This window comes from Pagrus pagrus (genome assembly GCF_965226575.1).
Source record: "Pagrus pagrus genome assembly, chromosome: 6".
Classification (NCBI taxonomy): domain Eukaryota; kingdom Metazoa; phylum Chordata; class Actinopteri; order Spariformes; family Sparidae; genus Pagrus; species Pagrus pagrus.
Window position 1 is genome coordinate 6,461,287 of NC_140190.1, and position 25,418 is coordinate 6,486,704.

General features: G+C 44.9%; 5 protein-coding genes and 1 long non-coding RNA gene across 7 annotated transcripts; 3 read left to right on the forward strand and 3 right to left on the reverse strand.

The window, feature by feature from the left end:
* Window positions 1–279: 279 nt before the first annotated feature.
* Window positions 280–3,241, forward strand: LOC311258834 (homocysteine S-methyltransferase). The gene is made up of 8 exons (XM_084355455.1): window positions 280–559; window positions 1,047–1,114; window positions 1,342–1,514; window positions 1,599–1,702; window positions 2,143–2,304; window positions 2,399–2,604; window positions 2,766–2,845; window positions 3,043–3,241. The coding sequence occupies exons 1-8, from the start codon at window positions 455–457 to the stop codon at window positions 3,129–3,131; spliced, it is 987 nt and encodes a 328-aa protein (XP_084211581.1). The 5' UTR covers window positions 280–454; the 3' UTR covers window positions 3,132–3,241.
* LOC311258832 (basic immunoglobulin-like variable motif-containing protein) lies at window positions 3,186–9,145 on the reverse strand. Of its 2 annotated transcripts, none has more exons than XM_084355452.1 (10): window positions 9,060–9,145; window positions 8,276–8,825; window positions 7,623–7,752; window positions 7,417–7,512; window positions 6,813–6,917; window positions 6,615–6,709; window positions 6,393–6,525; window positions 5,723–5,806; window positions 5,543–5,639; window positions 3,186–5,448 (listed from the first exon to the last, which is right to left on the reverse strand). In XM_084355452.1, exons 2-10 carry the CDS (start codon window positions 8,775–8,777, stop codon window positions 5,146–5,148), a joined length of 1,545 nt encoding a protein of 514 aa, XP_084211578.1. In that variant the 5' UTR covers window positions 8,778–8,825; window positions 9,060–9,145; the 3' UTR covers window positions 3,186–5,145. The 2 variants fall into 2 exon arrangements, with proteins under 2 accessions (XP_084211578.1, XP_084211577.1); XM_084355451.1 differs by having other exon boundaries at window positions 7,623–7,815.
* A 157-nt stretch (window positions 9,146–9,302) lies between these two features.
* Window positions 9,303–14,292, forward strand: LOC311258835 (inosine-uridine preferring nucleoside hydrolase). Its single transcript, XM_084355456.1, has 7 exons — window positions 9,303–9,388; window positions 9,554–9,607; window positions 11,925–12,139; window positions 12,461–12,643; window positions 12,714–12,825; window positions 12,902–13,038; window positions 13,123–14,292. Exons 3-7 carry the CDS (start codon window positions 11,957–11,959, stop codon window positions 13,486–13,488), a joined length of 981 nt encoding a protein of 326 aa, XP_084211582.1. The 5' UTR covers window positions 9,303–9,388; window positions 9,554–9,607; window positions 11,925–11,956; the 3' UTR covers window positions 13,489–14,292.
* Window positions 14,293–15,457: 1,165 nt separating this feature from the next.
* LOC311258842 (uncharacterized protein) lies at window positions 15,458–17,349 on the reverse strand. The gene is made up of 5 exons (XM_084355463.1): window positions 17,330–17,349; window positions 17,116–17,231; window positions 16,929–17,007; window positions 16,563–16,837; window positions 15,458–16,468 (listed from the first exon to the last, which is right to left on the reverse strand). The coding sequence occupies exons 3-5, from the start codon at window positions 16,958–16,960 to the stop codon at window positions 16,236–16,238; spliced, it is 540 nt and encodes a 179-aa protein (XP_084211589.1). The 5' UTR covers window positions 16,961–17,007; window positions 17,116–17,231; window positions 17,330–17,349; the 3' UTR covers window positions 15,458–16,235.
* A 17-nt stretch (window positions 17,350–17,366) lies between these two features.
* On the reverse strand, window positions 17,367–18,600 carry LOC311258843. Its single transcript, XR_014622784.1, has 3 exons — window positions 18,319–18,600; window positions 17,569–18,076; window positions 17,367–17,476 (listed from the first exon to the last, which is right to left on the reverse strand). It is a non-coding gene; the product is annotated as an uncharacterized lncRNA (long non-coding RNA).
* Window positions 18,601–18,813: 213 nt separating this feature from the next.
* Window positions 18,814–24,342, forward strand: LOC311258836 (inosine-uridine preferring nucleoside hydrolase-like). The gene is made up of 6 exons (XM_084355457.1): window positions 18,814–18,864; window positions 21,975–22,186; window positions 22,508–22,690; window positions 22,761–22,872; window positions 22,949–23,085; window positions 23,170–24,342. Exons 2-6 carry the CDS (start codon window positions 22,007–22,009, stop codon window positions 23,533–23,535), a joined length of 978 nt encoding a protein of 325 aa, XP_084211583.1. The 5' UTR covers window positions 18,814–18,864; window positions 21,975–22,006; the 3' UTR covers window positions 23,536–24,342.
* Window positions 24,343–25,418: the final 1,076 nt, after the last annotated feature.

The following is a 25,418-nucleotide window of genomic DNA, read 5'->3' on the forward strand; positions in this document are numbered from 1 at the left end:
GTCATACAGGTGAGAGGGGGAAATGTTAATATCTAGTTAAACAAAATAAATATATAAAATACATCACGCAGTTAGCTTTTATAAAATGGCGGTTTTGCAATTTTTGGAATCAAACAAATACACAAACTGAATAATTCATAAGCTGAGCTACGTTGAAATATAAAACCCTCGTTGCATTGTCATTGTTCAACGCTCCATCTCGTGGCGGTCTGGTGGTGTTGTGGACGTCGAAATTCCTGTAATTGTATGAATTTCGAGCGTCTTTAAACGCAACCTGCAATCTGTTACCCGGAACAACAACAACAGTGTGAACAGTCGCATGAAGACCATCAGCGTGTTCAACCCAGTGGGCCTTTAATTCTGTGTTGTGTTGATAGTTGTATCACCTCGACTGTATATGTGAGGAGTGAACAAGAGTATTGGACCTAACTTCAGTGCCTTTAAGTGTTTCTCCATGGGTTCCTCCGCTCGTCTAAGACAGTACATGGACGATAACAAACCATTGATCTTAGATGGTGGACTAGCAACTGAACTGGAAGCGCAGGGAGTCAAATTACAGGTAAATGAATCAACAACAGTCACGTCTTTAAATTGGGTCTCTATTCTGTGACTTGTCAGCATTGGTTTCTCATTAAAAAGCACGCAGGCTACACTGCACATGAAATATTACATGTTACTTATAAAGCTACATCCTGACCATGTGGATCAAATGTAGCATCATGCTCTTTAAATACTTTCTCTAAAGTTACCTTAGCTTTAAGAGTTTAGTGTACAGAATGAGTACTGCTCAGAATGAGCTACTCAAGTGCAGTGCAAGTAGCTCAGAAATAAGTTCAGTACTTTGGTTGAACTACCATAATAAATCCGATAGGTGGCGCCATTTGTCATGTGCTCACAGACAATGACGACCTGTGTGGGAGCTGAGACACCTCATTCATCATGAACACTTTGGAACAAAGGCAACATAATGCAAATAAATATTAATTAAAAAGTTGTTTACATACAAATGAAAATAATTGAATTGTCTGTTTGTCTCACACATGTAGGGAGATCCTTTGTGGAGCGCCAGGCTTTTGCACACGAATCCCCAGGCCATAAAAGATGCTCATCACAGGTAGGTCCATTCAAAATACTGTAGCTGCACTGATTAATCAAATGGTCAATCCAAAGAAAGTTAATCTGCTACTGCTCGGATAATTGGATAATCGTTTTACGTCATTTTTAAAGCAAAAATGCCAAACGATCTCTGGTTCCAGCTCCTGATGCACAGGAATGATTAATGGCTGTAGAAATGAGTTTTAAAAAATGTGACCGCAGTTTAAAGATGTGATCCATCAACAGGTTTCTCCTCAGTGGTGCTGATGTCATCACAACAGCTACATACCAAGCGAGTATCACAGGGTTCATCAATCACCTGGACGCGAGCTCTGAACGCGCCAGAGAGCTGATGATGTCTGGAGTTCAACTGGCCAAAGAGACCGTCGAGGGATTTGTCTCTGACACTCGTCCAAAAGGTGCCAAACTATTCAATTGGGTATTTGTCAAAGAGACGTCTGTAAACTATGATGCTATTTCATTGTGTCTATCTATCCCTGAAGGGCAGACGTGTCCCTTGGTGGCGGGCTCTGTCGGACCGTACGGGGCCTTTCTGCACGACGGCTCAGAGTACACCGGGGCTTACGCGCAGAAGATGAGTGTTGAAGTGAGTCTCTCAGCTGCTCGTACTGGTTACATCTGAAGTCATTGTGCATGCTGTGTGAAGGTGACTGAATTTGGTCCAAGGTTGTCACTCAGTAGCTAAGTTGCATTGTGGGTAATGTAGGTCAAGGTCCAGCACTGCAATCCTCTTGAACTCCTCCTCTTGGACTCATTATGGATGGTTTAAAATCAGCAGAACCAGAGAGATCAACTTTCGTCTTTCTTTTCAAAACCTGGTGCCTACATTACCCACAATGCCACTGAGTGACATCACTGGAGGCACTTTATCAGATTACATGCAGCTTCATCTGGAGCCACAAAAGGCTTAAAGTACTTTTTTCACAAATGCAGTCATTCTCCTCAAAACCTGTAAACACACTTTAACGTGGAAGATTAGTGGAGTTACCCTTTAAGTGCTCTCTGCTGTCTTTTTTCTCTTCCAAGGAGCTTAAAATTTGGCATCGGCCGCAGATCGACTGCTTAGCTGCAGCAGGAGCTGATCTCATAGCTTTTGAGACAATCCCGAGTATCAAAGAGGCGGAGGCTCTGGTCGAGCTGCTCAGGGAGTTTCCCGACTCTAAAGCCTGGCTCGCCCTCTCGTGTAAGGTAACCACTGCTGCTGAACAGCATAACTACTGTTGATTCATTGTTAACTGTTGTGCATCAAAATGATTCACGTTTTGTACAAAAACACTGTCAGGATGGGAAGTGCATATCAGACGGCAGCCTGTTCACCGACGTGGTGCAGATTGCTAATCGGTCCCCGCAGCTGGTTGCTGTAGGAGTCAACTGCTGCTCACCGGCGCTGGTGGAGCCGCTGCTGGAGTCTGCCGGGTCACTGCTGAGCCCAGACATGAGCTGGGTGGTGTACCCCAACAGTGGAGAGGAGTGGAGCAGAGAGCGGGGGTGAGTCTGTCGTCACTGCGACATGTCAAACTCATGAGGCCTATATTCCTGCTAATGCTTTTGCACTTTTAAGTGAACATGTGAACACAGGACTTTACTCGTGTGTTATTGCTGCTCTCGCTTTTAAGTAAACCCTGCTGTTTCTTTATTTCCTTACAAAGGTGGCTGACATCAGAGAAAACATCAGCATTAGTACCTGAGCTCAGTCGTACATGGATGAAGCAAGGTGCTGCTTTGATAGGTAAGGTCAAGTGCTTTCTTTCATTAAAGGCTAAGTTCACCCAAAAATGAACATTCAGTCATTATTCTCCTCATGCTGATGGAAAGTTGGGTGAAGTTTTGTTGTCCGCGAAGCATTCCTAGAGCTTCACAGCACAACAGTGTCGCAGCTTTCTGTTTTTCTGTATTCTCTCTGATGACTCTCTCTTTGACCATCAGGAGGCTGCTGCCGGATCAGTCCCGCTCACACAGCCGAGCTACGACGACAGCTTAAAGGAAGTTGCACGTCTACGGACTCTGCAGTGTGACTGGACCGAAAATGTGATGATGACTGTTGTAAAGAAAGATGTCTGTTCCAGGAGTTTATAAAAAACTTAATTTATTGGAAAAGAAATAAATAAACCACTACATCAAATGACACTTGTGTTGGGTCAGAGACGTGTGGCGGAGGTGCAAACAGATTGGTGACAACAAACCATGTCTGTACATGAACATGAAAAATGAACCATGCAGTCTTCACTTTCAGTAGTTTTCACATTTTGAACGATTTTTCGAGGGATCGAGGGATTCCACTATCACGTCTGTACTGCTCCCGACTTTTAAAAACTGGGATCATCTACGCGACGGTTCTTACTGTAGGTTTCACACAAGCACAACAAAACGTCAGCAGCTTTCACGACACTGGAACTGGACGGTATTTCCACTGAACTAACCACTGCACGTCAAAACAAGCCCATCTACCTGTACAATGAATCATGGGAAGTGTGTCATCTTTGAACAGAATTTACAGCTGAATGTGTGTGAATGTCGTGTTTATCCTAGAGTTGAGTATAATGTGCACAGTATCACTGCAGTGAGGTTAAGGTGATGCGATATAACCGTGATTAAATAAAGATAAATATGATTAGCAGTAGGATGGAATACAAATAGTCCTGTAGTGAGAACTCCTAATATCCCCTTTTAATATAACACAGGGGATGGACTTAATAACAGAGACACCTTATAATACAGTAGCTGTGAGGTTGTAACCACTCAATAGGTCATTTTTGAGGCCGTAGTGCTGTCAAGAAAATGCCCTGTGAGGTCTTTGATTACAACTCATGCGTTAGCAACTCCAACAGCAGCAGTTCTGCCTTCGTATGCTCTATTTGAAGCATAAGAAATGGTGATAGTGAGACCTTAATTCACTGACGCACACTGCTGTTATGTACTGTGGCTCATTTGTGTAGCTGCCGTTGTTATTGATTTAAAGTAGTTGGTGTACATTTGCAGACACGAAATGTGGCAAAATAAAATGTGTCATTAGGCAGATCCTTACTGACAACTACTAGAATAGTAGATTAAAAGCATTAAAAACTACAAATATGGCCCCAAAAATGACAGCTGAGTTGATTCTACATCTGACACGTCTTTAAAAAACACGTACAAGTCATACAAGTACAAGTCTGGTGATATTCTATAATTTTCTTATTGATGACCAATCCCATGAAAAGGCAATAATGAGTGAGTGAGAGTGAGTAAAAAGTGTCTGCGTGTCAAAATCCTGGTTTATCTTATTCCTCTGTGACAGAGCTCCATTGATCATATTCACACAGCGGCCATTTTCCTCAGACGTCGAGCTTCAGTGTGGGAAACTTGAATCCTAGGATAACGCTGTGCTGCTGTGTTGAAAAACGTAGAGAATCTGACAAATTGTTATCATTTCATCATCAAGTAGGAAAAGTTATTGCCTTTACACCACCTTTGTTTGTTCACACTGAACCAAGCAGCGCCGGCTTAAAGCCGCTCCAGTGTGTCATTTCATACAGCATGCCAACTCAGCAGTACCACAGTGGAGTTTCCCACCCTGAGTGTGATGTCAGAGGAAAATGGCCGCTGTGTGAATATGGTCAGTCATTTCAAAAGAGAGTGAATATTCATCCAAACTGAATCTTAATGTCACTCTGTAACTGCTGGATGTGTAAATAAGCAACTGTAATGCTTCATTAAGTTCACCACATCAACTTCGGAGATGATGGCGCATCAGTGTTTTGTTGACTAGTTTCTTCTGCCTCCATGTGGCCAAAACAAATCATTCTCACAGGTTTAAAAAATAAACTGTATATTTAAGGATTTACTTCTTGAGTTGTGAAGAATGAACTTAAGCCTGAGTGCCACAGACAGGGTAAGGATGTCAGGAAGTATTAAGGGAGCATCAACTTGTCATTTTGGTCTTTTCATGGGATTTGTTGGCAGTTAATTACAGAATAACACCAGACTCATCCACTTAGGGCGACTGTACTGTATTGTAAGGTCTGCTACTTAACGTCCCATTAAACCTCGTCAGTCTGTGATGTCTTCTTCGAGGTCGCTGTCAGGGGAGCTCCTCTGTCTGTACTCCGTAGTGTTGGACAGCCGTTTCCAGTTGGTGTCTTTCTGACTTCCCATACTGTGTGAGCGTCCCAGGTTGGCCAGGCGCTTGGACGACGTCCTCTCCTCCGTCTCGTCCGCGACGCCTCCGTGTGCCCTCTCTGAGCCCGAGTGGTGGAAGTCGTGGCGCAGGTTCTCCAAGTTAAGAGCCCAGGGGCCGAGCTTCTGCCAGTTCACCCTCTGGAAGGCCATGATGCAGTGCAGGTTGCCACCCACCTGTGCGCCGGGGAGTAATCTTTCAGTTAGGCTCAGACCCAGAAATGTTCACATAATCAGTGACAATTAAGTAACAACAGCTGTGATGAAGAACCTTTTTGGTTTTGCGGCGCTGAATCCCCCTCTCCGTGTGACGGATGTCCAGGTATTCTGGGTTTTGTGTGTTGAGGTCGGTCACAATGTCGAGCCATCTGAAAAGAGAGGCTCCATGTTCAGTGGCTCATCTACAGCACGCAACTGAATACGGCTGAGACTGAACAGAGACGGAGCTTACTTTTTACAGTGAATCGCTGGGTGTTTCCTGCTCGGCTCTCCAATAAGGATCCAGTACTCCGTTTCATTTGTGGGGAGAGGGCCCCTTCACAGGAAACAGAACAATTATCAGGAGGGCTGCGATTAACGATTATTTTCTTCATTGTACAATTACTTGTTTGGTCTTTAAGGTGCAGCTATTAGCTAGTTAGCTCAGTTAGCAGTGCAGCTAGTGGTCCATACTGTGAACTGGGGGAGTTTTGATGTTTACACGACTAGCAAGGGAGCTTTAGCTGGTTAGCATGCTAACTGCAGTAGATATCTCTGCAGCAAAATACAGACATCCTAATGTCAAAACAGTCATTTCTTCACATTCTGTTGATAATTTTCATTCATTTTTTAATCTTTTCAACTAAAAACTTTTACATATTGAACCTTTAAGTTATTTAACAGAGTTTTCTTTTTGGTTGAACAAACAATTTATTATAATTTCACAAATAATGTCCTGACAGACATGAAACTTGATATATTTTTTTAGCAACACTAATACATTAGAGTTCAATAAGTAAATGTACACAGTATGATAATCAAGTCAGACCATCATATACCTTGAAAACTGTATATTACTGCAACCTACTGCAGATTAATTGGTAATGAAAAAAATCTAATTAAAAAGGAGTGATGTGACCTACCTATATGCTTTTGCTGCTTTGAGTGGAGTGGCTTCAAAGCCCACTGGGCAGAAGTAATGGTTCTGGCAGTGGTAAATGTAGGCCATATACTCATCCTTCAGCCCTTGTGTCAGTTTCATCAGCGCTCCTTCAGCTTAAAAAGATTTGAGTGGTTATCGCTTCTGTTTGATCTCTTTATGAGCAGACATGTAGTTGAGTTTGACAGCTGAGGGAGAGACTCACCTGTTTCTCCTGCTGTCTTGTGTTTCCCATGTGGTTTGTACAGGATGTAGGAGCAACCTCGCACTCGGAAATTGTCGTTGATTTGTCTGAACCATCTGCAAGAAATAGCAACAGATGACTGAGCTGCATATGTTTTCTTAAACTGATAGTAACTGTAACTTAAGTATTCAGAGAGACAGTACAAGCAGTTTTGTGTACCGCATTAGCGTAGCATTGCCAGTGAAGGGACCAAACTTGATTTCTTCAAAAGGCGGCTGGAAACCCAGAATATGCAGAGCCTCCTCCTGAGAGATGGGCGGAAGACTAGAAATGAAAATAAATACAGTTAGTGTCTCTGCAGCTGAAATTTTACGGTAAAGATGCAGTTTGTAAGACTTTTAGTTTAAAAAATTCATAGATTAAAGGTGCAATACGTAATAATTTAGTGCAAAAATTAAAATCAAATAAAAATGTCAACAGAATGTGAAGAAATAACAGTTTTGACGTCTATGTATTGTGTTGCCTGGATATCTACAGACGTTAGCATACTAGCCAGCTAGCCCCTAGCAAAATTGTACATCAAGAGCTGGTATTCTGATATTAAACAGCACCAACAGTCACCCTGTGCTCTGAGCTCCCAATCCAGAAAGAGCGAGCTAATACGACCCTGCAGCAGCATTGTTAAATGAGCTTACTAGCTAATGGCAGCTACAGTTAGCAGCACTAAGCAGTTGGTGATGTGCTATGAGTAGGAATTCATCAGCTGGCCACTTCTTACATATTGCACCTTTAAGTCTGATAGACAGCAGTACGTGCTGCTCACCTCCCTGCACCCAGAGTGCTGTACAAGAAATTCCAGCAGGACACCAATGAAGAGATGCCACATGAAGTCTTGTACTGCGGCCGACTGATGCAGTACCTGAAGTGGAAGAGGAATAAATCATAGGACACATTAATAAGACTGTTACTGAACCAGCAGCGCTCCTCCAGCCTGACGTGACTCCACTGGGTCACTAAATATAACATTACCATCTTCTGAGGTCGAGCACTTTTCTCTGTTTGATCTCCTCCAGTGAGGCGTGAGGAGAGGCGTCTTGCAGATTACGGCTGGGTCTGTCCGATGACTTCATCTTCTTGGTGCCGCATTTCTTCACATTGCCTGAAACGAAACACCAGTCGATGAAGGCTGAGCCAGGATTGAAACTGTCAAAACAACAATCGACTGGCAGATAAATAATCAAAATCTCTCCTATTATTGCAGAAATTACAGCTTTATGGTAAAATGCTGAAGCCAGTTTAAAGGTGCAATATGTAAGAATTCACATAAGAATTGGGAGCAGCACATCATCAGGATAGCCACTAACTGCTGCTATTTGTAGCTAGTTAGCTCTGTTAGCAGTGCATCTATCAGTCCAGACTGGGAGCTTGGTTTATCGGGTCATGTTATCACTAGCACAGGAGTTTTGGACCGGTGTGGGCTGGGGTTAGCTGTTTAGCATGCTCACATCAGTAGATGTCTCTGCAACACAATACACAGACTCATAATGTCAAAACTGTCATGTCGTCACATTCAGTTGATCATTTTAGATGCATTCAACTAAAATTCTTACATGCTACCCCTTTAATTGTCTGACAGATGATATGCTTGTATAATGATGCTTCTACAATAGTATGTTTCTCACTTGTTCTTGTTTTTCTAGTGAGCACGGCATTGAAGTCTGTGGTATCGATCTCCCAGGCCAAAATAGGCTTCATGTGACCAGAGGACACCTCCACCATGTCACAGTCCCCGTCTGACCCCACATGGGCTCCTCCAGACTGGCCAGCGCTCATGTCAGCAGAGGGTTTGGGCTTCACGAGCGATGGCCCATCATCCTGCTTGCTCGGGACCACGTCCCTGGCTGCGTTTGGGGGACGGTACACAGAGGGAGCCTGGTTGAGAAGGGCATAATCTGAGCAGACCGTGTAGAACTTCTCCCTGGAGTGCGTGACCGGACAGGTCCACGGCAGGTGGAGCTCAGCGCTGGATGCCCTCCTCACTCTCGCAGCATCCCGGGCGAGGGAGCTGATCAGACCGCGCTCCTCCTCCCCATTGGGGGGCTTTTGCAGCCCTGACGGTTCTGCTGGCCCAGATAGGTTTGCTCCTTGACCTTCTGACGTGTTAGGCATTGAACAGCCACTCATGTGATGGATGACAGAACTGGCTGAGGCTGACTGGGATGGCTGCCTTGGCTAGGGGATGAAAGGAGAGGCAGATTCAGAAACACTATATGGATAAAAGATGGAGATGGAGATGGAGATGGAGACTCAGGGGACATCTGATCACATAAACAATGTACATTTATCAAAGTCATAACCCTGAATGTCACTGTTTCAACTCAGACAGCATCGTGTAACATTACCTCTAACCTACAATAAGTCAGCTAAGGCTCGTAGTTACTGAACATTAACTAGCTAACATTTCACCTGCACAGACGCTGTAGTCGGAGTGAGCGCACAGCTGCAGCTACCAGTGCTGTAGTTGGAGGTAAACACGCCCAGCTTGACCGTTATTCTCCTTTTATCATACCTCGAGCAATGTGAGTACCGGACGGGGCCGACAATTAGCAAAAAAAAACGTCAAGCTAACCACTTATAACCAACCCTAGGTGCACATTAGCTCGGGACATGTTAAAAAATGAACGATAACAATTGCGAAACGTCGTCCCGCTGACCTGCGTCCACTTCCTGTGCAGGTTTAACGGACTGTACCATTCGGAGTAACAACCGGGGTGCACACAAATAACTCAAGCTAGGTAATAAGCTAAAACGCGTAAGTAAACAATGTAGACAAGTGCAAACGTAATTTAACTGAAGAATAAACACACTTTATTATATTATATGGATTCGACTCATGTAAACAGCTCGCTTTTTAAGTGTGCACAACCCCCGTGTGAGTAAACAATGGTATCGTCCTACAGTTCAGGCCAATCACAGGAGCGGCTGCGGTGACCCTTGAAACTTCACTGCTGGAGGTAAGTGTTGATTTTCACTGCAGACCAAACTTTAATCCTTTAAAAAATAACACAATAATCACAAAAAGCTGCAGACAGTAGTCGAGGGAAATAGTTCCTTAGTTGCAAAACAGTGCAACTATTATGTTGATGATGTTTAAAGACGGTGGATGTGAACGAGACGAAGACAAACAGTGTGGTGTTGTGTTATTGGCTGAAATAAATACACTAAATAGAGAAAGTGAAAACAGTAATGCAATCTCAGTGTAGTCCTCTGTAGAAAAGTACCCCTGAAAAATCACCAAGTTTTGTGAGTTACTCAGTTTGTGTAGACTTTATGAATATTGTGAACAGCTGTCAAGTCAAAAAAGATGTTTTTTCTTGTATGATTCTCAGATTTTTAACGCAATAACGACATAACAAGATTAAAAAAACATCAAGAAACTCTGAATAAAAGACACAGAGAATTAAAAATAATAAATTAGAAAATATAAAGACTTTCGGTCGGCCTCAAGGAAGTTCTGGCAAACCATCTGGCAGCTCAGAAAGGGAAGCCGGCCTCTGGCCAGGGTGTTTTCAGTTGGGGAGGGGACCTGCTGAACCGGACTAACACGTCCTCTGTAACTGACGCATAGTCTGAAGACTCGGGGGAAGACTTGTCCATATCCCTGTCAGAGGTCACTGAGGTGGTCAAGAAGCTCCCCAGTGACAAGGCGCCAGGGGTGGATGAGATTGGCCCCGAGATGCTGAAGGCTCTGGACATTGTTGGGCTGTCATGGCTGACACGTCTTTGTGATGTCGCGTGGAGGTCGGGGATGGTACCTCTGGAGTGGCAGACCGGGGTGGTTGTTCCCATTTTTAAAAAAGGGGAATCGGAGAGTGTGTGCCTATTATCGGGGTATCACACTGCTCAGCCTCCCTGGGAAAGTTTATTCCAGGGTGCTGGAAAGGAGGGTCCGTCCGATCTGATTCAGGAGGAACAATGCGGATTCTGTCCTGGCCGTGGGACAGTGGATCAGCTCTTTACTCTTGCAGGCTTGCTGGAGGGGGTCATGGGAGTTTGCCCATCCAGTCTTTGTTTGTTTTGTGGACTTGGAGAAGGCCTTCGACCGGGTCCCGCGGGGAGTTCTGTGGGGGGTACCGAGGGAGTATAGGGTACCGGGGCCGTTGGTACGAGCTATCCGGTCCTTGTATGACCAAAGTGAGAGTTGTGTCCGTATACTCGCCACAAAGTCGAATACGTTTCCAGTGGGTGTTGGACTCCGCCAGGGCTGCCCCTTGTCTCCGATCCTGTTTGTGATATTCATGGACAGGATCTCAAGGCGCAGCCATGGCGAGGAGAGTGTCCGGTATGGGAACCTCAGAATTGCGTGTTTGCTTTTTTGCGGATGACGCGGTTCTGTTGGCTTCCTCAGCCGGTGACCTCCAGCAGGCATTGGGGCGGTTCGCAGTCGGGATGAGGGTCAGCACCTCTAAGTCTGAGGCCATGGTTCTCTGCCGGAAAACGGTGGATTGCCCCCTCCGGTTGGGGAGTGAGCTCCTGACCCAAGCGAAGGAGTTTAAGTATCTCGGGGTCTTGTTCACGTGTGATGGGAGAATGGAGCATGAGGTGGACAGACGGCTTGGTGCAGCGTCTGCAGTTTCGGGCTGTTGTACCGGGCTGTCGTGGTGAAGAGGGAGCTGAGCCCCAAGGCGAAGCTCTCGATTTACCGGTCCATCTACGTTCCAACCCTCACCTATGGTCACGAGCTGTGGGTAGTGACCGAAAGAACGAGATCGCGGATACAAGCGGCTGAAATGAGTTTCCTCCGTAGGGTGGCTGGGCTCAGCCTTAGGGATAGGGTAAGGAGCTCAGACATCCGGAGGGAGCTCGGAGTAGAGCTGCTGCTCCTTCGCGTCGGGAGGAGCCAGTTGAGGTGGTTCGGGCATCTGATTAGGATGCCTCCTGCGCGCCTCCCTATGGACGTTTTCCGGGCACGTCCAACTGGGAGGAGACCCCGAGGCAGACCAAGAACTCACTGGAGAGACTACATATCTCATCTGGCCTGGGAACGCCTCGCCTTTGTTCATATGAGGCGACTTTACCCCATTCCAGTAAACTAATCCTGAAAGGACGGGCTCCCTGGTGTTTTTTAAAGTCAGATTCTTAATCTGAGTACTGCATAAAGTTATTCCTGTTTGTGTAAAAAAATAATAAAAATAAATATGGTCTCAGTTTGTCCCGGCATGTTGCTGTAACTGTGTTGGATCCTCTCTGTCTCAGGTGTGTTTTACCTGCTAAGATAAGCCCCGGGCACGATTTATATTATTGTCTGACATGATTTTGCTGTTTCCACAGAGTTAAAGGACTTACTGTATCTCTGCAGCACCATGGCGAAGAAGAAGGTGATCATCGACACAGACTGCGGCATAGACGACGCTCAGGCCATAATGATGGCCTTGGCAGCGCCCAACGTTGAGGTCGTGGGTGTCACCTGTGTGTTTGGGAACGGGGCGGTTGATAATGTGTGTCAGAACGTTCTGAGGGTGCTCTCCGTCTGTGAGCGTGAGGGGGTGAGTTTACTGAAGCTTTATTTAAATGACTACGAAAAACAGTTGTATACGTTGCAACTGACCCATCTGAATGTTTTCTGATCCGTCACAGTGAAGGTTTACGTAGGTTTAAGTCAGAGAGACGTTGGACATTGTTGAAAGAACCACTAAACATTAGCTGCACATACCAGTTTTTGTTTTTCTTGTCAGAACATTTGATTGATTGATTGCTATAGGGAAATTAAAGGTCCAATAGTATAGAAAGAAAAGGAGATGTCAGCGTCTTTTTCTCTGTACACAAATCCCACTGAAAACTGCACTAAGCTGAACGTTCTTTGGCAGATTCCAGTGTTTCGAGGTGCTGGTTCTGCTCTGGTTGGAGCCAGTAGTTCACCCACTGACCACTTTGGAACTGATGGACTTGGGGATGTGATAAAAGAAAAAGACCCAAAGTGGGAGGAGAAAATCCAGAAAGAACACGCGGTCAATGCAATGATCAGGCTGGTGACTGAGAACCAGAACCAGGTGAGAAACCCTCCGTCCGCTGTGTGCAGCTGCTCCCTGGTGTCGTATTACTAAAGTGTCTTCTTCGCAGGTCTCCTTGGTGGCTCTTGGCCCGCTCACTAATCTGGCGTTGGCTGTCAGACTGGATCCATGTTTTCCCCAAAAGCTCAAAGATCTGTACATTATGGGCGGCAACATGGAAGGTAGAACCAACCCCACGATTACAGTGTTTGCTTGTGAAACACGTGGGCTTGTATAACTTGATTTTTGTCATTGTAGGAAAAGGAAATGTGTCACTCTGTGCAGAGTTTAACTTTGCACTGGATCCAGAGTCTGCATATATTGTTCTTGAAGAATATCTCTGCACCACATACCTGGCATCATGGGAATATTCCTGCAGAAATGGACTGACGTGGGTAAGATGTGTGCATGTGAAGATCTATGTTACCCTGCATGATTGTTTCTGTTTCAAACTCATCACACGGAGTTCACTTGTGCAGGAGTTCTTCCAAGAGTTGATCAATCAGGACGCACCGGCTGCAAGATTTATGAAGATGATAACGTCTGAATGCTGGGCTTACTCCAAAGAAGCTATGGTGGATAAGAGAGATGTGTATTTCGGATCTGTCTTCGTCTCCTACGACGCCTATGCGATGGCGGCCTGCATCGACGGCAGCGTAGTGACGGAAAGAATCGAGTGCCCTGTCCGCGTGGAGCTGCAGGGCTCGATCGCTCGGGGCATGATGGCCCTGGATCGCACCGACAAGCTGAAGAAGAGCCACAGTGTGTTTGTGTTGACTAAATGTGATGTTGCCAAGTTTGGTCAGTTACTCATGGAGTCTCTTAGACAACCTTTAAAGAAGTGATTTTTGGTGACCTACATCTGGGTTGCAAGAGAAACGATACTGTGCCAACCTGAAGCTAATTATTATTTAATAGTTTAATTTTGCTGAAATACTTTACTTAAATTTGCTGACAAATAGTAGAAGTAAGCGTTGTTTGACCAATTTAACCTCACACCTCACAGTTTTTTCTCAAATGTTGATTCAGTGTTACATCATTTACCTGAACGTTTGTAACCAGCAGCTACAGCAGCAAACATGAGGGGTTTCCATTTCTTCTCCCTGGAAGTGAAGCGGCTGCCGACTATTTAACGTGCCTTGACTGATTAATTAAAAGTGCAATAGTTCAACAGGTGGCGACTTCTTACGTATTGCATCTTTAAAAAAAACTCAGGGAGCAGCATCGACAGTCAAATATGGAAGCTTTAAAATGTAGAGTGAAAAAGTGAAAAAAAACACATTGATTTTTGTATTTGGCTTTTTTCAGTTTGTATTTTATGTGCCATAATAAAATGAACTACTGATTTAATTGTTTTCAAATTAAATTAAATTAAAACACAGTGAAGAGGTGTGTTACTGATCAGCAAATGACAGAACACATTAATATTCCTTTTTTTGCGAGTTAAAGATGCAATATGTAAGAATTTTAGTTTAAAACACTTAAAAATTAACTGAATGTATCAACAGAATGTGAAGAAATAGTTTGGACTGTTTGTATTGTGTTGCAGCGATATTTACTTTTTACTTTATTTTCAACATTATAGCAAAAATACGGTTCATCATTCAATCACACTTTTATCAAATCTGATTAAATGAAACGAGAGACAACTGCCTGATTTTTTTTTTGTATAACCATCATTCTCCTGTGACTCTCCTGAATACATGTGCTGTGGTGAAGAGGTCGAGAAAAAATATTTCATAAAAACCTGAAATGTTGCCAAAAGATCAGGGAAACACCGGTGACAGTGAGACGGTACATGTGGTCTTTAAATAAAAGTAGAAAGAATATACGTATTTATTTCAAGCAGAGAGAAACAATTGAAATAAGAGTTTACACGGTAAATATTTTCCTGTTGATCGGATTATCAAAGGTTTATTCCACCTCTTTCAATCTGATTGAAAATTCATTCTGTTCAGGCCGGATTGGATCAGTTTCCTGAGCGATTGAGGAGTTTACATGAGGCATTTTTATTATTCTGATTGGTCGTTTATTCTGATTATTGGTGGAATAGGGTCCATGTAAACACAGCTAATGGTTGAAAGGCTCCAAACAACAAGTTGTTCAAACAAGCATTTGAAAAGATGTTTAAAGCGGGAATCCATCTAACACACTGATCAAATCAAGAACTGCTGCAGAAGTTTAAAGGCAGCCTGCTCACGTTACAACGCTTAAAGTCAAAACGGCACAAGTGTTTCAGACCCAGACAGATTTATGGATGATCTAATGGGAGAGCGACGATTGGTGAACATGACTTGCTGCAGAGTTTGAGGATAATCACTGCGAGGCTCCTCCTTCTCAAGGGTCAAGCAGCTTTACTTATTAGCCAACGTTAGCTCAACAAACATGAATGTGAAAAGCGTATTGACAGACAAATGAATGAATAACTGAATATTCTCAACACACTTAGAAAAAAACAACAACATAATATTTCCAGCAGATTTGACGCTTCACAGCGGGCAGAACCTCTCTGCTCATGTAGGAAAAGTTATATCCTGATTAAATGCTCGGGGCATGTAAACACAATTTTTAACAAACTGAAGAAATATTAACTTTTTATTGAGCTCCAAGCAAGTTTCAGCCATAAATGTCGAAAAATGGTCTGAACACCACCTGCTCAGTGTCAGATGTTTAAATACAACTGTTTGCTAACAAGGTCACTTTATATATATGTCAATGTTGCGTTCACTTGTCTCTGCTGCCCCCAAGTGGCAACAGAAGTTATTGTAGTAAACCTACAATAAATGAACATGAAAAACCATGAAAAGCACAATGTCTTGCTGAAGTCCTTTATTTAAATTGGCTGACAAACAGAGGCGATGTACAATACAAACCTCAAACTTAAGTGTTTCTATGATCACCTGACCAAATTTATTCTCACAGAAGGCTTTGATATTTTTTCGGACCAACCCGCTTTAACATGGGGAACGTGAACGTTCATGTTCAAGTGTTTTGGGCCGTTGGTGTTCTGAAGAATCACGTGTCAGATAATGAAATATCCCTGCGGCCAAATAAAAGTGCATCGATTTAACTTCAAATTTGACTTGTCAGACCTTTTTTTTTTTAAAGAAACCGATAAGATCCAATAAGAAACGGAAATGATTGAGAAAACACATGGCTTAAGATAAGATGTCTGTTCCAACATTAATACTGAACATTAAAGATTCTGCGCCATGTACCAAACTTTGAGGGGGGGGGGCATCATGACCAGCCTTCCTATAACAACAAAATGTCTGCACTGGCATTAGCATACCATGCCATCAACATTTTCAGTTGAGGGGCACCTGTTAAAACAAATCCAAATAAAAAGTTAGCATTTCTGCCCCCGTGAATAAAAAGCTGCGGAGAACTAAATTGCGGGGTTGGTAACCTACAGCACTGGGCTACCAAACTCATTACACTTCAGGTAACATTGCTTTCTGTTGGGATTCTCTGATTATAAAAAAAAAAATTTTGATTTAGCGTACAGAGAGCGTCAAATCCATGACGTGCCTCCGTTAAGTGCAGTCACGTGCTGTTTTAATTGCCGTTGTCGGAGGAGCTGGGCCAGGGCTCAGAGCTGCGCCGGCTCAGGGTGGGGCGCCACATGCTCCACGGGTTGTAGGTGCGACTCATCTCGGTGGAGGCCGGTGGCGACGGGGTGGGGCTGCTGACCAGGTCGGTCAGCGGTGTCGAGTTGGTCGTTGGAGAAAAAGGGTGCAAGGCCGAATCTGCGCTTGTTGACCAGATAGAGCTCCCGAAGGGCGTGGTGGTAGACCAGGGGTTGCGGCCGTTTCCCAGGAGTGACTAAAAAAAAAAAGGAGAAGAGAAGTTTTACAATGTGACCTTTTTCGGATCTAGCGTTAACATTCTTTAAGAGGGAATATCTGCGCGCTCTTACTGCAGTTAGGGCGGTCGGTGAGCTGGAGCTGCTGGGCCAGGGGTGCAGAGAGTCGTTGCTCGGTATGTCCCAGATGGACGAGGGTGGAATGCAGTATGAATGCAGCCAGTAAACCATGAAGTGTTACACCAGTTACTCTACATTCTTCTGGTTGTGAGCAGCACAGGTTACCTCCCGTCAGGTTGAAGGAGTTGTTGGGTCCGAAAGCAGAGAAGGAGTTGGCTGGATGGTAGTTCGGACTGCTGGCCGTGTCCATGGGACTCCATAATCCAGAGCTACGGGAGAGAGAAATGTACACAGGATATGACACCGGGATTGTGTCTTGATGTAAAGTGTGGATGTAAATAAGTCGTCTTCTCAAATTACCTGTCAGAGCTGTCACTCTCCACTGATGTCATGTGGGCCAGACTCTTCTCCTGGTCAGCTTTACCCGGGCCAGAGCCACCTGACGAGCACATGCAACACATTAGTGCTCTCTCGTAAAAACAAACCACCTCAAGGACAATGTACACGCTTTGTTTCATCAAGAGTTAGTTCGTTGTTACGTCTTTACCTGGACTTTTATCATAACCGGCAGCTACAGCAGCAAACGTGGGGTTCCCGTTTTTGCCTGGGAGCGGAGCGGCTGCACACAACTTATTTCCTGGGGCCTTCTTTTGGTTTACCTCACTGCACACACGAGAGAGAAAGTAATTAAAAATCTGGCTTCGTTTTAGTTAATAATTAAAATACATCAAACAGAAAAGCATGCTGTATTGTAACAATACCTGTTACTGTTGAGTACGCTGCTGTACTGCTGGACAGTAGGCTGGGGGAGGTGGGTGGAGGCGAGCAGGTCCCGGCTGTGACGGATCTCTTCAGGAAAGGGTCTGCGTTTAACGTCTGGAGGGAGATCTGCTGAAGACTATCAGCTTCTGTGTGTGGAGAACGGGAGAAAATCAAAACTTTACAAGCCTGATTGGAGAATATCGGACAGACGCCGCATTCCTTTCAGAGCTCGACTTACGGATGCTGTTTTAACTGAAAATAGGCTTCATGTGACCAGAGGACACCTCCACCATGTCACAGTCCCCGTCTGACCCCACATGGGCTCCTCCAGACTGGCCAGCGCTCATGTCAGCAGAGGGTTTGGGCTTCACGAGCGATGGCCCATCATCCTGCTTGCTCGGGACCACGTCCCTGGCTGCGTTTGGGGGACGGTACACAGAGGGAGCCTGGTTGAGAAGGGCATAATCTGAGCAGACCGTGTAGAACTTCTCCCTGGAGTGCGTGACCGGACAGGTCCACGGCAGGTGGAGCTCAGCGCTCGATGCCCTCCTCACTCTCGCAGCATCCCGGGCGAGGGAGCTGATCAGACCGCGCTCCTCCTCCCCATTGGGGGGCTTTTGCAGCCCTGACGGTTCTGCTGACCCAGATAGGTTTGCTCCTTGACCTTCTGACGTGTTAGGCATTGAACAGCCACTCATGTGATGGATGACAGAACTGGCTGAGGCTGACTGGGATGGCTGCCTTGGCTGGGGGATGAAAGGAGAGGCAGATTCAGAAACACTATATGGATAAAAGATGGAGATGGAGATGGAGGTGCACTGATGGAGACTCAGGGGACATCTGATCACATAAACAATGTACATTTATCAAAGTCATAACCCTGAATGTCACTGTTTCAACTCAGACAGCATCATGTAACATTACCTCTAACCTACAATAAGTCACCTAAGGCTCGTAGTTACTGAACATTAACTAGCTAACATTTCACCTGCACAGACGCTGTAGTCGGAGTGAGCGCACAGCTACAGCTACCAGTGCTGTAGTTGGAGGTAAACACGCCCAGCTTGACCGTTATTCTCCTTTTATCATACCTTGAGCAATGTGAGTACCAGACGGGGCCGACAATTAGCAACAAAACGTCAAGCTAACCACTTATAACTAACCCTAGGTGCACATTAGCTCGAGACATGTTAAAAAATGAACGATAACAATTGCGAAACGTCGTCCCGCTGACCTGCGTCCACTTCCTGTGCAGGTTTAACGGACTGTACCATTCGGAGTAACAACCGGGGTGCACACAAATAACTCAAGCTAGATAATAAGCTAAAACACTTAAGTAAACAATGTAGACAAGTGCAAACGTAATTTAACTGAAAAATAAACACACTTTATTATATTATATGGATTCGACTCATGTAAACAGCTCGCTTTTTAAGTGCGCACAACCCCCGTGTGAGTAAACAATGGTATCGTCCTACAGTTCAAGTCAATCACAGGAGCGGCTGCGGTGACTCTTGAAACTTCACTGCTGGAGGTAAGTGTTGATTTTCACTGCAGACCAAACTTTAATCCTTTAAAAAATAACACAATAATCACAAAAAGCTGCAGACAGTAGTCGAGGGAAATAGTTCCTTAGTTGCAAAACAGTGCAACTATTATGTTGATGATGTTTAAAGACGGTGGATGTGAACGAGACGAAGACAAACAGTGTGGTGTTGTGTTATTGGCTGAAATAAATACACTAAATAGAGAAAGTGAAAACAGTAATGCAATCTCAGTGTAGTCCTCTGTAGAAAAGTACCCCTGAAAAATCACCAAGTTTTGTGAGTTACTCAGTTTGTGTAGACTTTATGAATATCGTGAACAGCTGTCAAGTCAAAAAAGATGTTTTTTCTTGTATGATTCTCAGATTTTTAATGCACTAACGACATAACAAGATTAAAAAAACATCAAGAAACTCTGAAAAAAAGACACAGAGAATTAAAAATAATAAATTAGAAAATATAAAGACTTTCGGTCGGCCTCAAGGAAGTTCTGGCAAACTATCTGGCAGCTCAGAAAGGGAAGCCGGCCTCAGGCCAGGGTGTTTTCAGTTGGGGAGGGGACCTGCTGAACCGGACTAACACGTCCTCTGTAACTGACGCATAGTCTGAAGACTCGGGGGAAAGACTTGTCCATATCCCTGGCAGAGGTCACTGAGGTGGTCAAGAAGCTCCCCAGTGACAAGGCGCCAGGGGTGGATGAGATTGGCCCCGAGATGCTGAAGGCTCTGGACATTGTTGGGCTGTCATGGCTGACACGTCTTTGCAATGTCGCGTGGAGGTCGGGGATGGTACCTCTGGAGTGGCAGAGGTAGTCTTTAAATTAGAAAATATAAAGACTTTCGGTCGGCCTCAAGGAAGTTCTGGCAAACCATCTGGCAGCTCAGAAAGGGAAGCCGGCCTCAGGCCAGGGTGTTTTCAGTTGGGGAGGGGACCTGCTGAACCGGACTAACACGTCCTCTGTAACTGACGCATAGTCTGAAGACTCGGGGGAAGACTTGTCCATATCCCTGGCAGAGGTCACTGAGGTGGTCAAGAAGCTCCCCAGTGACAAGGCGCCAGGGGTGGATGAGATTTGCCCCGAGATGCTGAAGGCTCTGGACATTGTTGGGCTGTCATGGCTGACACGTCTTTGCAATGTCGCGTGGAGGTCGGGGATGGTACCTCTGGAGTGGCAGAGGTAGTCTTTAAATTAGAAAATATAAAGACTTTCGGTCGGCCTCAAGGAAGTTCTGGCAAACCATCTGGCAGCTCAGAAAGGGAAGCCGGCCTCAGGCCAGGGTGTTTTCAGTTGGGGAGGGGACTGGGGATATCCTCGGGCGGTGGAAGGAACACTTTGAGGACCTGCTGAACCGGACTAACACGTCCTCTGTAACTGACGCATAGTCTGAAGACTCGGGGGAAGACTTGTCCATATCCCTGGCAGAGGTCACTGAGGTGGTCAAGAAGCTCCCCAGTGACAAGGCGCCAGGGGTGGATGAGATTGGCCCCGAGATGCTGAAGGCTCTGGACATTGTTGGGCTGTCATGGCTGACACGTCTTTGCGATGTCGCGTGGAGGTCGGGGATGGTACCTCTGGAGTGGCAGACCGGGGTGGTTGTTCCCATTTTTAAAAAAGGGGAATCGGAGAGTGTGTGCCTATTATCGGGGTATCACACTGCTCAGCCTCCCTGGGAAAGTTTATTCCAGGGTGCTGGAAAGGAGGGTCCGTCCGATCTGATTCAGGAGGAACAATGCGGATTCTGTCCTGGCCGTGGGACAGTGGATCAGCTCTTTACTCTTGCAGGCTTGCTGGAGGGGGTCATGGGAGTTTGCCCATCCAGTCTTTGTTTGTTTTGTGGACTTGGAGAAGGCCTTCGACCGGGTCGCGCGGGGAGTTCTGTGGGGGGTACCGAGGGAGTATAGGGTACCGGGGCCGTTGGTACGAGCTATCCGGTCCTTGTATGACCAAAGTGAGAGTTGTGTCCGTATACTCGCCACAAAGTCGAATACGTTTCCAGTGGGTGTTGGACTCCGCCAGGGCTGCCCCTTGTCTCCGATCCTGTTTGTGATATTCATGGACAGGATCTCAAGGCGCAGCCATGGCGAGGAGAGTGTCCGGTATGGGAACCTCAGAATTGCGTGTTTGCTTTTTTGCGGATGACGCGGTTCTGTTGGCTTCCTCAGCCGGTGACCTCCAGCAGGCATTGGGGCGGTTCGCAGTCGAGTGTGACGCGGTCGGGATGAGGGTCAGCACCTCAAAGTCTGAGGCCATGGTTCTCTGCCGGAAAACGGTGGATTGCCCCCTCCGGTTGGGGAGTGAGCTCCTGACCCAAGCGAAGGAGTTTAAGTATCTCGGGGTCTTGTTCACGTGTGATGGGAGAATGGAGCATGAGGTGGACAGACGGCTTGGTGCAGCGTCTGCAGTATTGCGGCCGTTGTACCGGGCTGTCGTGGTGAAGAGGGAGCTGAGCCGCCATGCAAAGCTCTCGATTTACCAGTCCATCTTTGTTCCAACCCTCACCTATGGTCACGAGCTGTGGGTAGTGACCGAAAGAACGAGATCGCGGATACAAGCGGCTGAAATGAGTTTCCTCCGTAGGGTGGCTGGGCTCAGCCTTAGGGATAGGGTAAGGAGCTCAGACATCCGGAGGGAGCTCGGAGTAGAGCTGCTGCTCCTTCGCGTCGGGAGGAGCCAGTTGAGGTGGTTCGGGCATCTGATTAGGATGCCTCCTGCGCGCCTCCCTATGGACGTTTTCCGGGCACGTCCAACTGGGAGGAGACCCCGAGGCAGACCAAGAACTCACTGGAGAGACTACATATCTCATCTGGCCTGGGAACGCCTCGCCTTTGTTCATATGAGGCGACTTTACCCCATTCCAGTAAACTAATCCTGAAAGGACGGGCTCCCTGGTGTTTTTTAAAGTCAGATTCTTAATCTGAGTACTGCATAAAGTTATTCCTGTTTGTGTAAAAAAATAATAAAAATAAATATGGTCTCAGTTTGTCCCGGCATGTTGCTGTAACTGTGTTGGATCCTCTGTCTCAGGTGTGTTTTACCTGCTAAGATAAGCCCCGGGCACGATTTATATTATTGTCTGACATGATTTTGCTGTTTCCACAGAGTTAAAGGACTTATTGTATCTCTGCAGCACCATGGCGAAGAAGGTGATCATCGACACAGACTGCGGCATAGACGACGCTCAGGCCATAATGATGGCCTTGGCAGCGCCCAACGTTGAGGTCGTGGGTGTCACCTGTGTGTTTGGGAACGGGGCGGTTGATTATGTGTGTCAGAACGTTCTGAGGGTGCTCTCCGTCTGTGAGCGTGAGGGGGTGAGTTTACTGAAGCTTTATTTAAATGACTACGAAAAACAGTTGTATACGTTGCAACTGACCCATCTGACTGTTTTCTGATCCGTCACAGTGAAGGTTTACGTAGGTTTAAGTCAGAGAGACGTTGGACATTGTTGAAAGAACCACTAAACATTAGCTGCACATACCAGTTTTTGTTTTTCTTGTCAGAACATTTGATTGATTGATTGCTATAGGGAAATTAAAGGTCCAATAGTATAGAAAGAAAAGGAGATGTCAGCGTCTTTTTCTCTGTACACAAATCCCACTGAAAACTGCACTAAGCTGAACGTTCTTTGGCAGATTCCAGTGTTTCGAGGTGCTGGTTCTGCTCTGGTTGGAGCCAGTAGTTCACCCACTGACCACTTTGGAACTGATGGACTTGGGGATGTGATAAAAGAAAAAGACCCAAAGTGGGAGGAGAAAATCCAGAAAGAACACGCGGTCAATGCAATGATCAGGCTGGTGACTGAGAACCAGAACCAGGTGAGAAACCCTCCGTCCGCTGTGTGCAGCTGCTCTCTGGTGTCGTATTACTAAAGTGTCTTCTTCGCAGGTCTCCTTGGTGGCTCTTGGCCCGCTCACTAATCTGGCGTTGGCTGTCAGACTGGATCCATGTTTTCCCCAAAAGCTCAAAGATCTGTACATTATGGGCGGCAACATGGAAGGTAGAACCAACCCCATGATTACAGTGTTTGTTTGTGAAACACGTGGGCTTGTATAACTTGATTTTTGTCATTGTAGGAAAAGGAAATGTGTCACTCTGTGCAGAGTATAACTTTTCACTGGATCCAGAGTCTGCATATATTGTTCTAGAAGAATATCTCTGCACTACATACCTGGCATCATGGGAATATTCCTGCAGAAATGGACTGACATGGGTAAGATGTGTGCATGTGAAGATCTATGTTACCCTGCATGATTGTTTCTGTTTCAAACTCATCACACGGAGTTCACTTGTGCAGGAGTTCTTCCAAGAGTTGATCAATCAGGACGCACCGGCTGCAAGATTTATGAAGATGATAACGTCTGAATGCTGGGCTTACTCCAAAGAAGCTATGGTGGATAAGAAAGATGTGTATTTCGGATCTGTCTTCGTCTCCTACGACGCCTATGCGATGGCGGCCTGCATCGACGGCAGCGTAGTGACGGAAAGAATCGAGTGCCCTGTCCGCGTGGAGCTGCAGGGCTCGATCGCTCGGGGCATGATGGCCCTGGATCGCACCGACAAGCTGAAGAAGAGCCACAGTGTGTTTGTGTTGACTAAATGTGATGTTGCCAAGTTTGGTCAGTTACTCATGGAGTCTCTTAGACAACCTTTAAAGAAGTGATTTTTGGTGACGTACAGCTGGGTTGCAAGAGAAACGATACTGTGCCAACCTGAAGCTAATTATTATTTAATAATTAGTCATTTTGCTGAAATACTTTACTTAAATTTGCTGACAAATAGTAGAAGTAAGCGTTGTTTGACCAATTTAACCTCACACCTCACAGTTTTTTCTCAAATGTTGATTCAGTGTTACATCATTTACCTGAACGTTTGTAACCAGCAGCTACAGCAGCAAACATGAGGGGTTTCCATTTCTTCTCCCTGGAAGTGAAGCGGCTGCAGACTCTTTAACGTGCCTTAAATGATTAATTAAAAATGCAATAGTTCAACAGGTGGCGACTTCTTACGTATTGCATCTTTAAAAAAGACTCAGGGAGCAGCATCGACAGTCAAATATGGAAGCTTTAAAATGTAGAGTGAAAAAGTGAAAAAAAACACATTGATTTTTGTATTTGGCTTTTTTCAGTTTGTATTTTATGTGCCATAATAAAATGAACTACTGATTTAATTGTTTTCAAATTAAATTAAATTAAAACACAGTGAAGAGGTGTGTTACTGATCAGCAAATGACAGAACACATTAATATTCTTTTTTTTGCGAGTTAAAGATGCAATATGTAAGAATTTTAGTTTAAAACACTTAAAAATTAACTGAATGTATCAACAGAATGTGAAGAAATAGTTTGGACATGTTTGTATTGTGTTGCAGCGATATTTACTTTTTACTTTATTTTCAACATTATAGCAAAAATACGGTTCATCATTCAATCACACTTTTATCAAATCTGATTAAATGAAACGAGAGACAACTGCCTGATTTTTTTTTTGTATAACCATTATTCTCCTGTGACTCTCCTGACTACATGTGCTGTGGTGAAGAGGTCGAGAAAAAATATTTCATAAAAACCTGAAATGTTGCCAAAAGATCAGGGAAACACCGGTGACAGTGAGATGGTACATGTTGTCTTTAAATAAAAGTAGAAAGAATATACGTATTTATTTCAAGCAGAGAAACAATTGGAATAAGAGTTTACACGGTAAATATTTTCCTATTGATCAGATTATCAAAGGTTTACTCCACCTCTTTCAATCTGATTGAAAATTCATTCTGTTCAGGTCGGATTGGATCAGTTTCCTGAGCGATTGAGTTGTTAACATGAGGCATTTTTATTCTGATTGGTCGTTTATTCTGATTATTGGTGGAATATTAGGGTCCATGTAAACACAGCTAATGGTTGAAAGGCTCCAAACACAAGTTGTTCAAACAAGCATTTGAAAAGATGTTTAAAGCGGGAATCCATCGAACACACTGATCAAATCAAGAACTGCTGCAGAAGTTTAAAGGCAGCCTGCTCACGTTACAACGCTTAAAGTCAAAACGGCACAAGTGTTTCAGACCCAGACAGATTTATGGATGATCTAATGGGAGAGCACGGATTGGTGAACATGACTTGCTGCAGAGTGGATGTAGAGTTTGAGGATAATCACTGCGAGGCTCCTCCTTCTCAAGGGTCAAGCAGCTTTACTTATTAGCCAACGTTAGCTCAACAAACATGAATGTGAAAAGCGTATTGACAGACAAATTAATGAATAACTGAATATTCTCAACACACTTAGGAAAAAACAACAACAAAATATTTCCAGCAGATTTGACGCTCCACAGCGGGCAGAAGCTCTCTGCTCATGTAGGAAAAGTTATATCCTGATTAAATGCTCGGGGCATGTAAACACAATTTTTAACAAACTGAAGAAATATTAACTTTTTATTGAGCTCCAAGCAAGTTTCAGCCATAAATGTCGAAAAATGGTCTGAACACCACCTGCTCACTGTCGGATGTTTAAGTAAACAACTGTTTGCTAACAAGGTCACCTTATCAACATATGT

Coding starts and splice junctions, on each gene's coding strand:
- LOC311258842 (XM_084355463.1), bottom strand. CDS start 16,960: ATGACATCAGTGGAGAGTGACAGCTCTGACAG. Junction 16,838..16,928: donor GAGAGTGACAGCTCTGACAG/GTAATTTGAGAA, acceptor TCTCTCCCGTAG/CTCTGGATTATGGAGTCCCA. Junction 16,469..16,562: donor CACCGACCGCCCTAACTGCA/GTAAGAGCGCGC, acceptor TTTTTTTTTTAG/TCACTCCTGGGAAACGGCCG.
- LOC311258835 (XM_084355456.1), top strand. CDS start 11,957: ATGGCGAAGAAGAAGGTGATCATCGACACAGACTGCGGCATAGACGAC. Junction 12,140..12,460: donor CCGTCTGTGAGCGTGAGGGG/GTGAGTTTACTG, acceptor GTTCTTTGGCAG/ATTCCAGTGTTTCGAGGTGC. Junction 12,826..12,901: donor TATGGGCGGCAACATGGAAG/GTAGAACCAACC, acceptor TTGTCATTGTAG/GAAAAGGAAATGTGTCACTC.
- LOC311258834 (XM_084355455.1), top strand. CDS start 455: ATGGGTTCCTCCGCTCGTCTAAGACAGTACATGGACGATAACAAACCA. Junction 560..1,046: donor CGCAGGGAGTCAAATTACAG/GTAAATGAATCA, acceptor TCACACATGTAG/GGAGATCCTTTGTGGAGCGC. Junction 2,846..3,042: donor GCAAGGTGCTGCTTTGATAG/GTAAGGTCAAGT, acceptor TTTGACCATCAG/GAGGCTGCTGCCGGATCAGT.
- LOC311258832 (XM_084355451.1), bottom strand. CDS start 8,777: ATGAGTGGCTGTTCAATGCCTAACACGTCAGAAGGTCAAGGAGCAAAC. Junction 7,513..7,622: donor GTGCTCGACCTCAGAAGATG/GTAATGTTATAT, acceptor CTTCCACTTCAG/GTACTGCATCAGTCGGCCGC. Junction 5,807..6,392: donor AAAGCAGCAAAAGCATATAG/GTAGGTCACATC, acceptor TTTCCTGTGAAG/GGGCCCTCTCCCCACAAATG.
- LOC311258836 (XM_084355457.1), top strand. CDS start 22,007: ATGGCGAAGAAGGTGATCATCGACACAGACTGCGGCATAGACGACGCT. Junction 22,187..22,507: donor CCGTCTGTGAGCGTGAGGGG/GTGAGTTTACTG, acceptor GTTCTTTGGCAG/ATTCCAGTGTTTCGAGGTGC. Junction 22,691..22,760: donor TGACTGAGAACCAGAACCAG/GTGAGAAACCCT, acceptor TCTTCTTCGCAG/GTCTCCTTGGTGGCTCTTGG.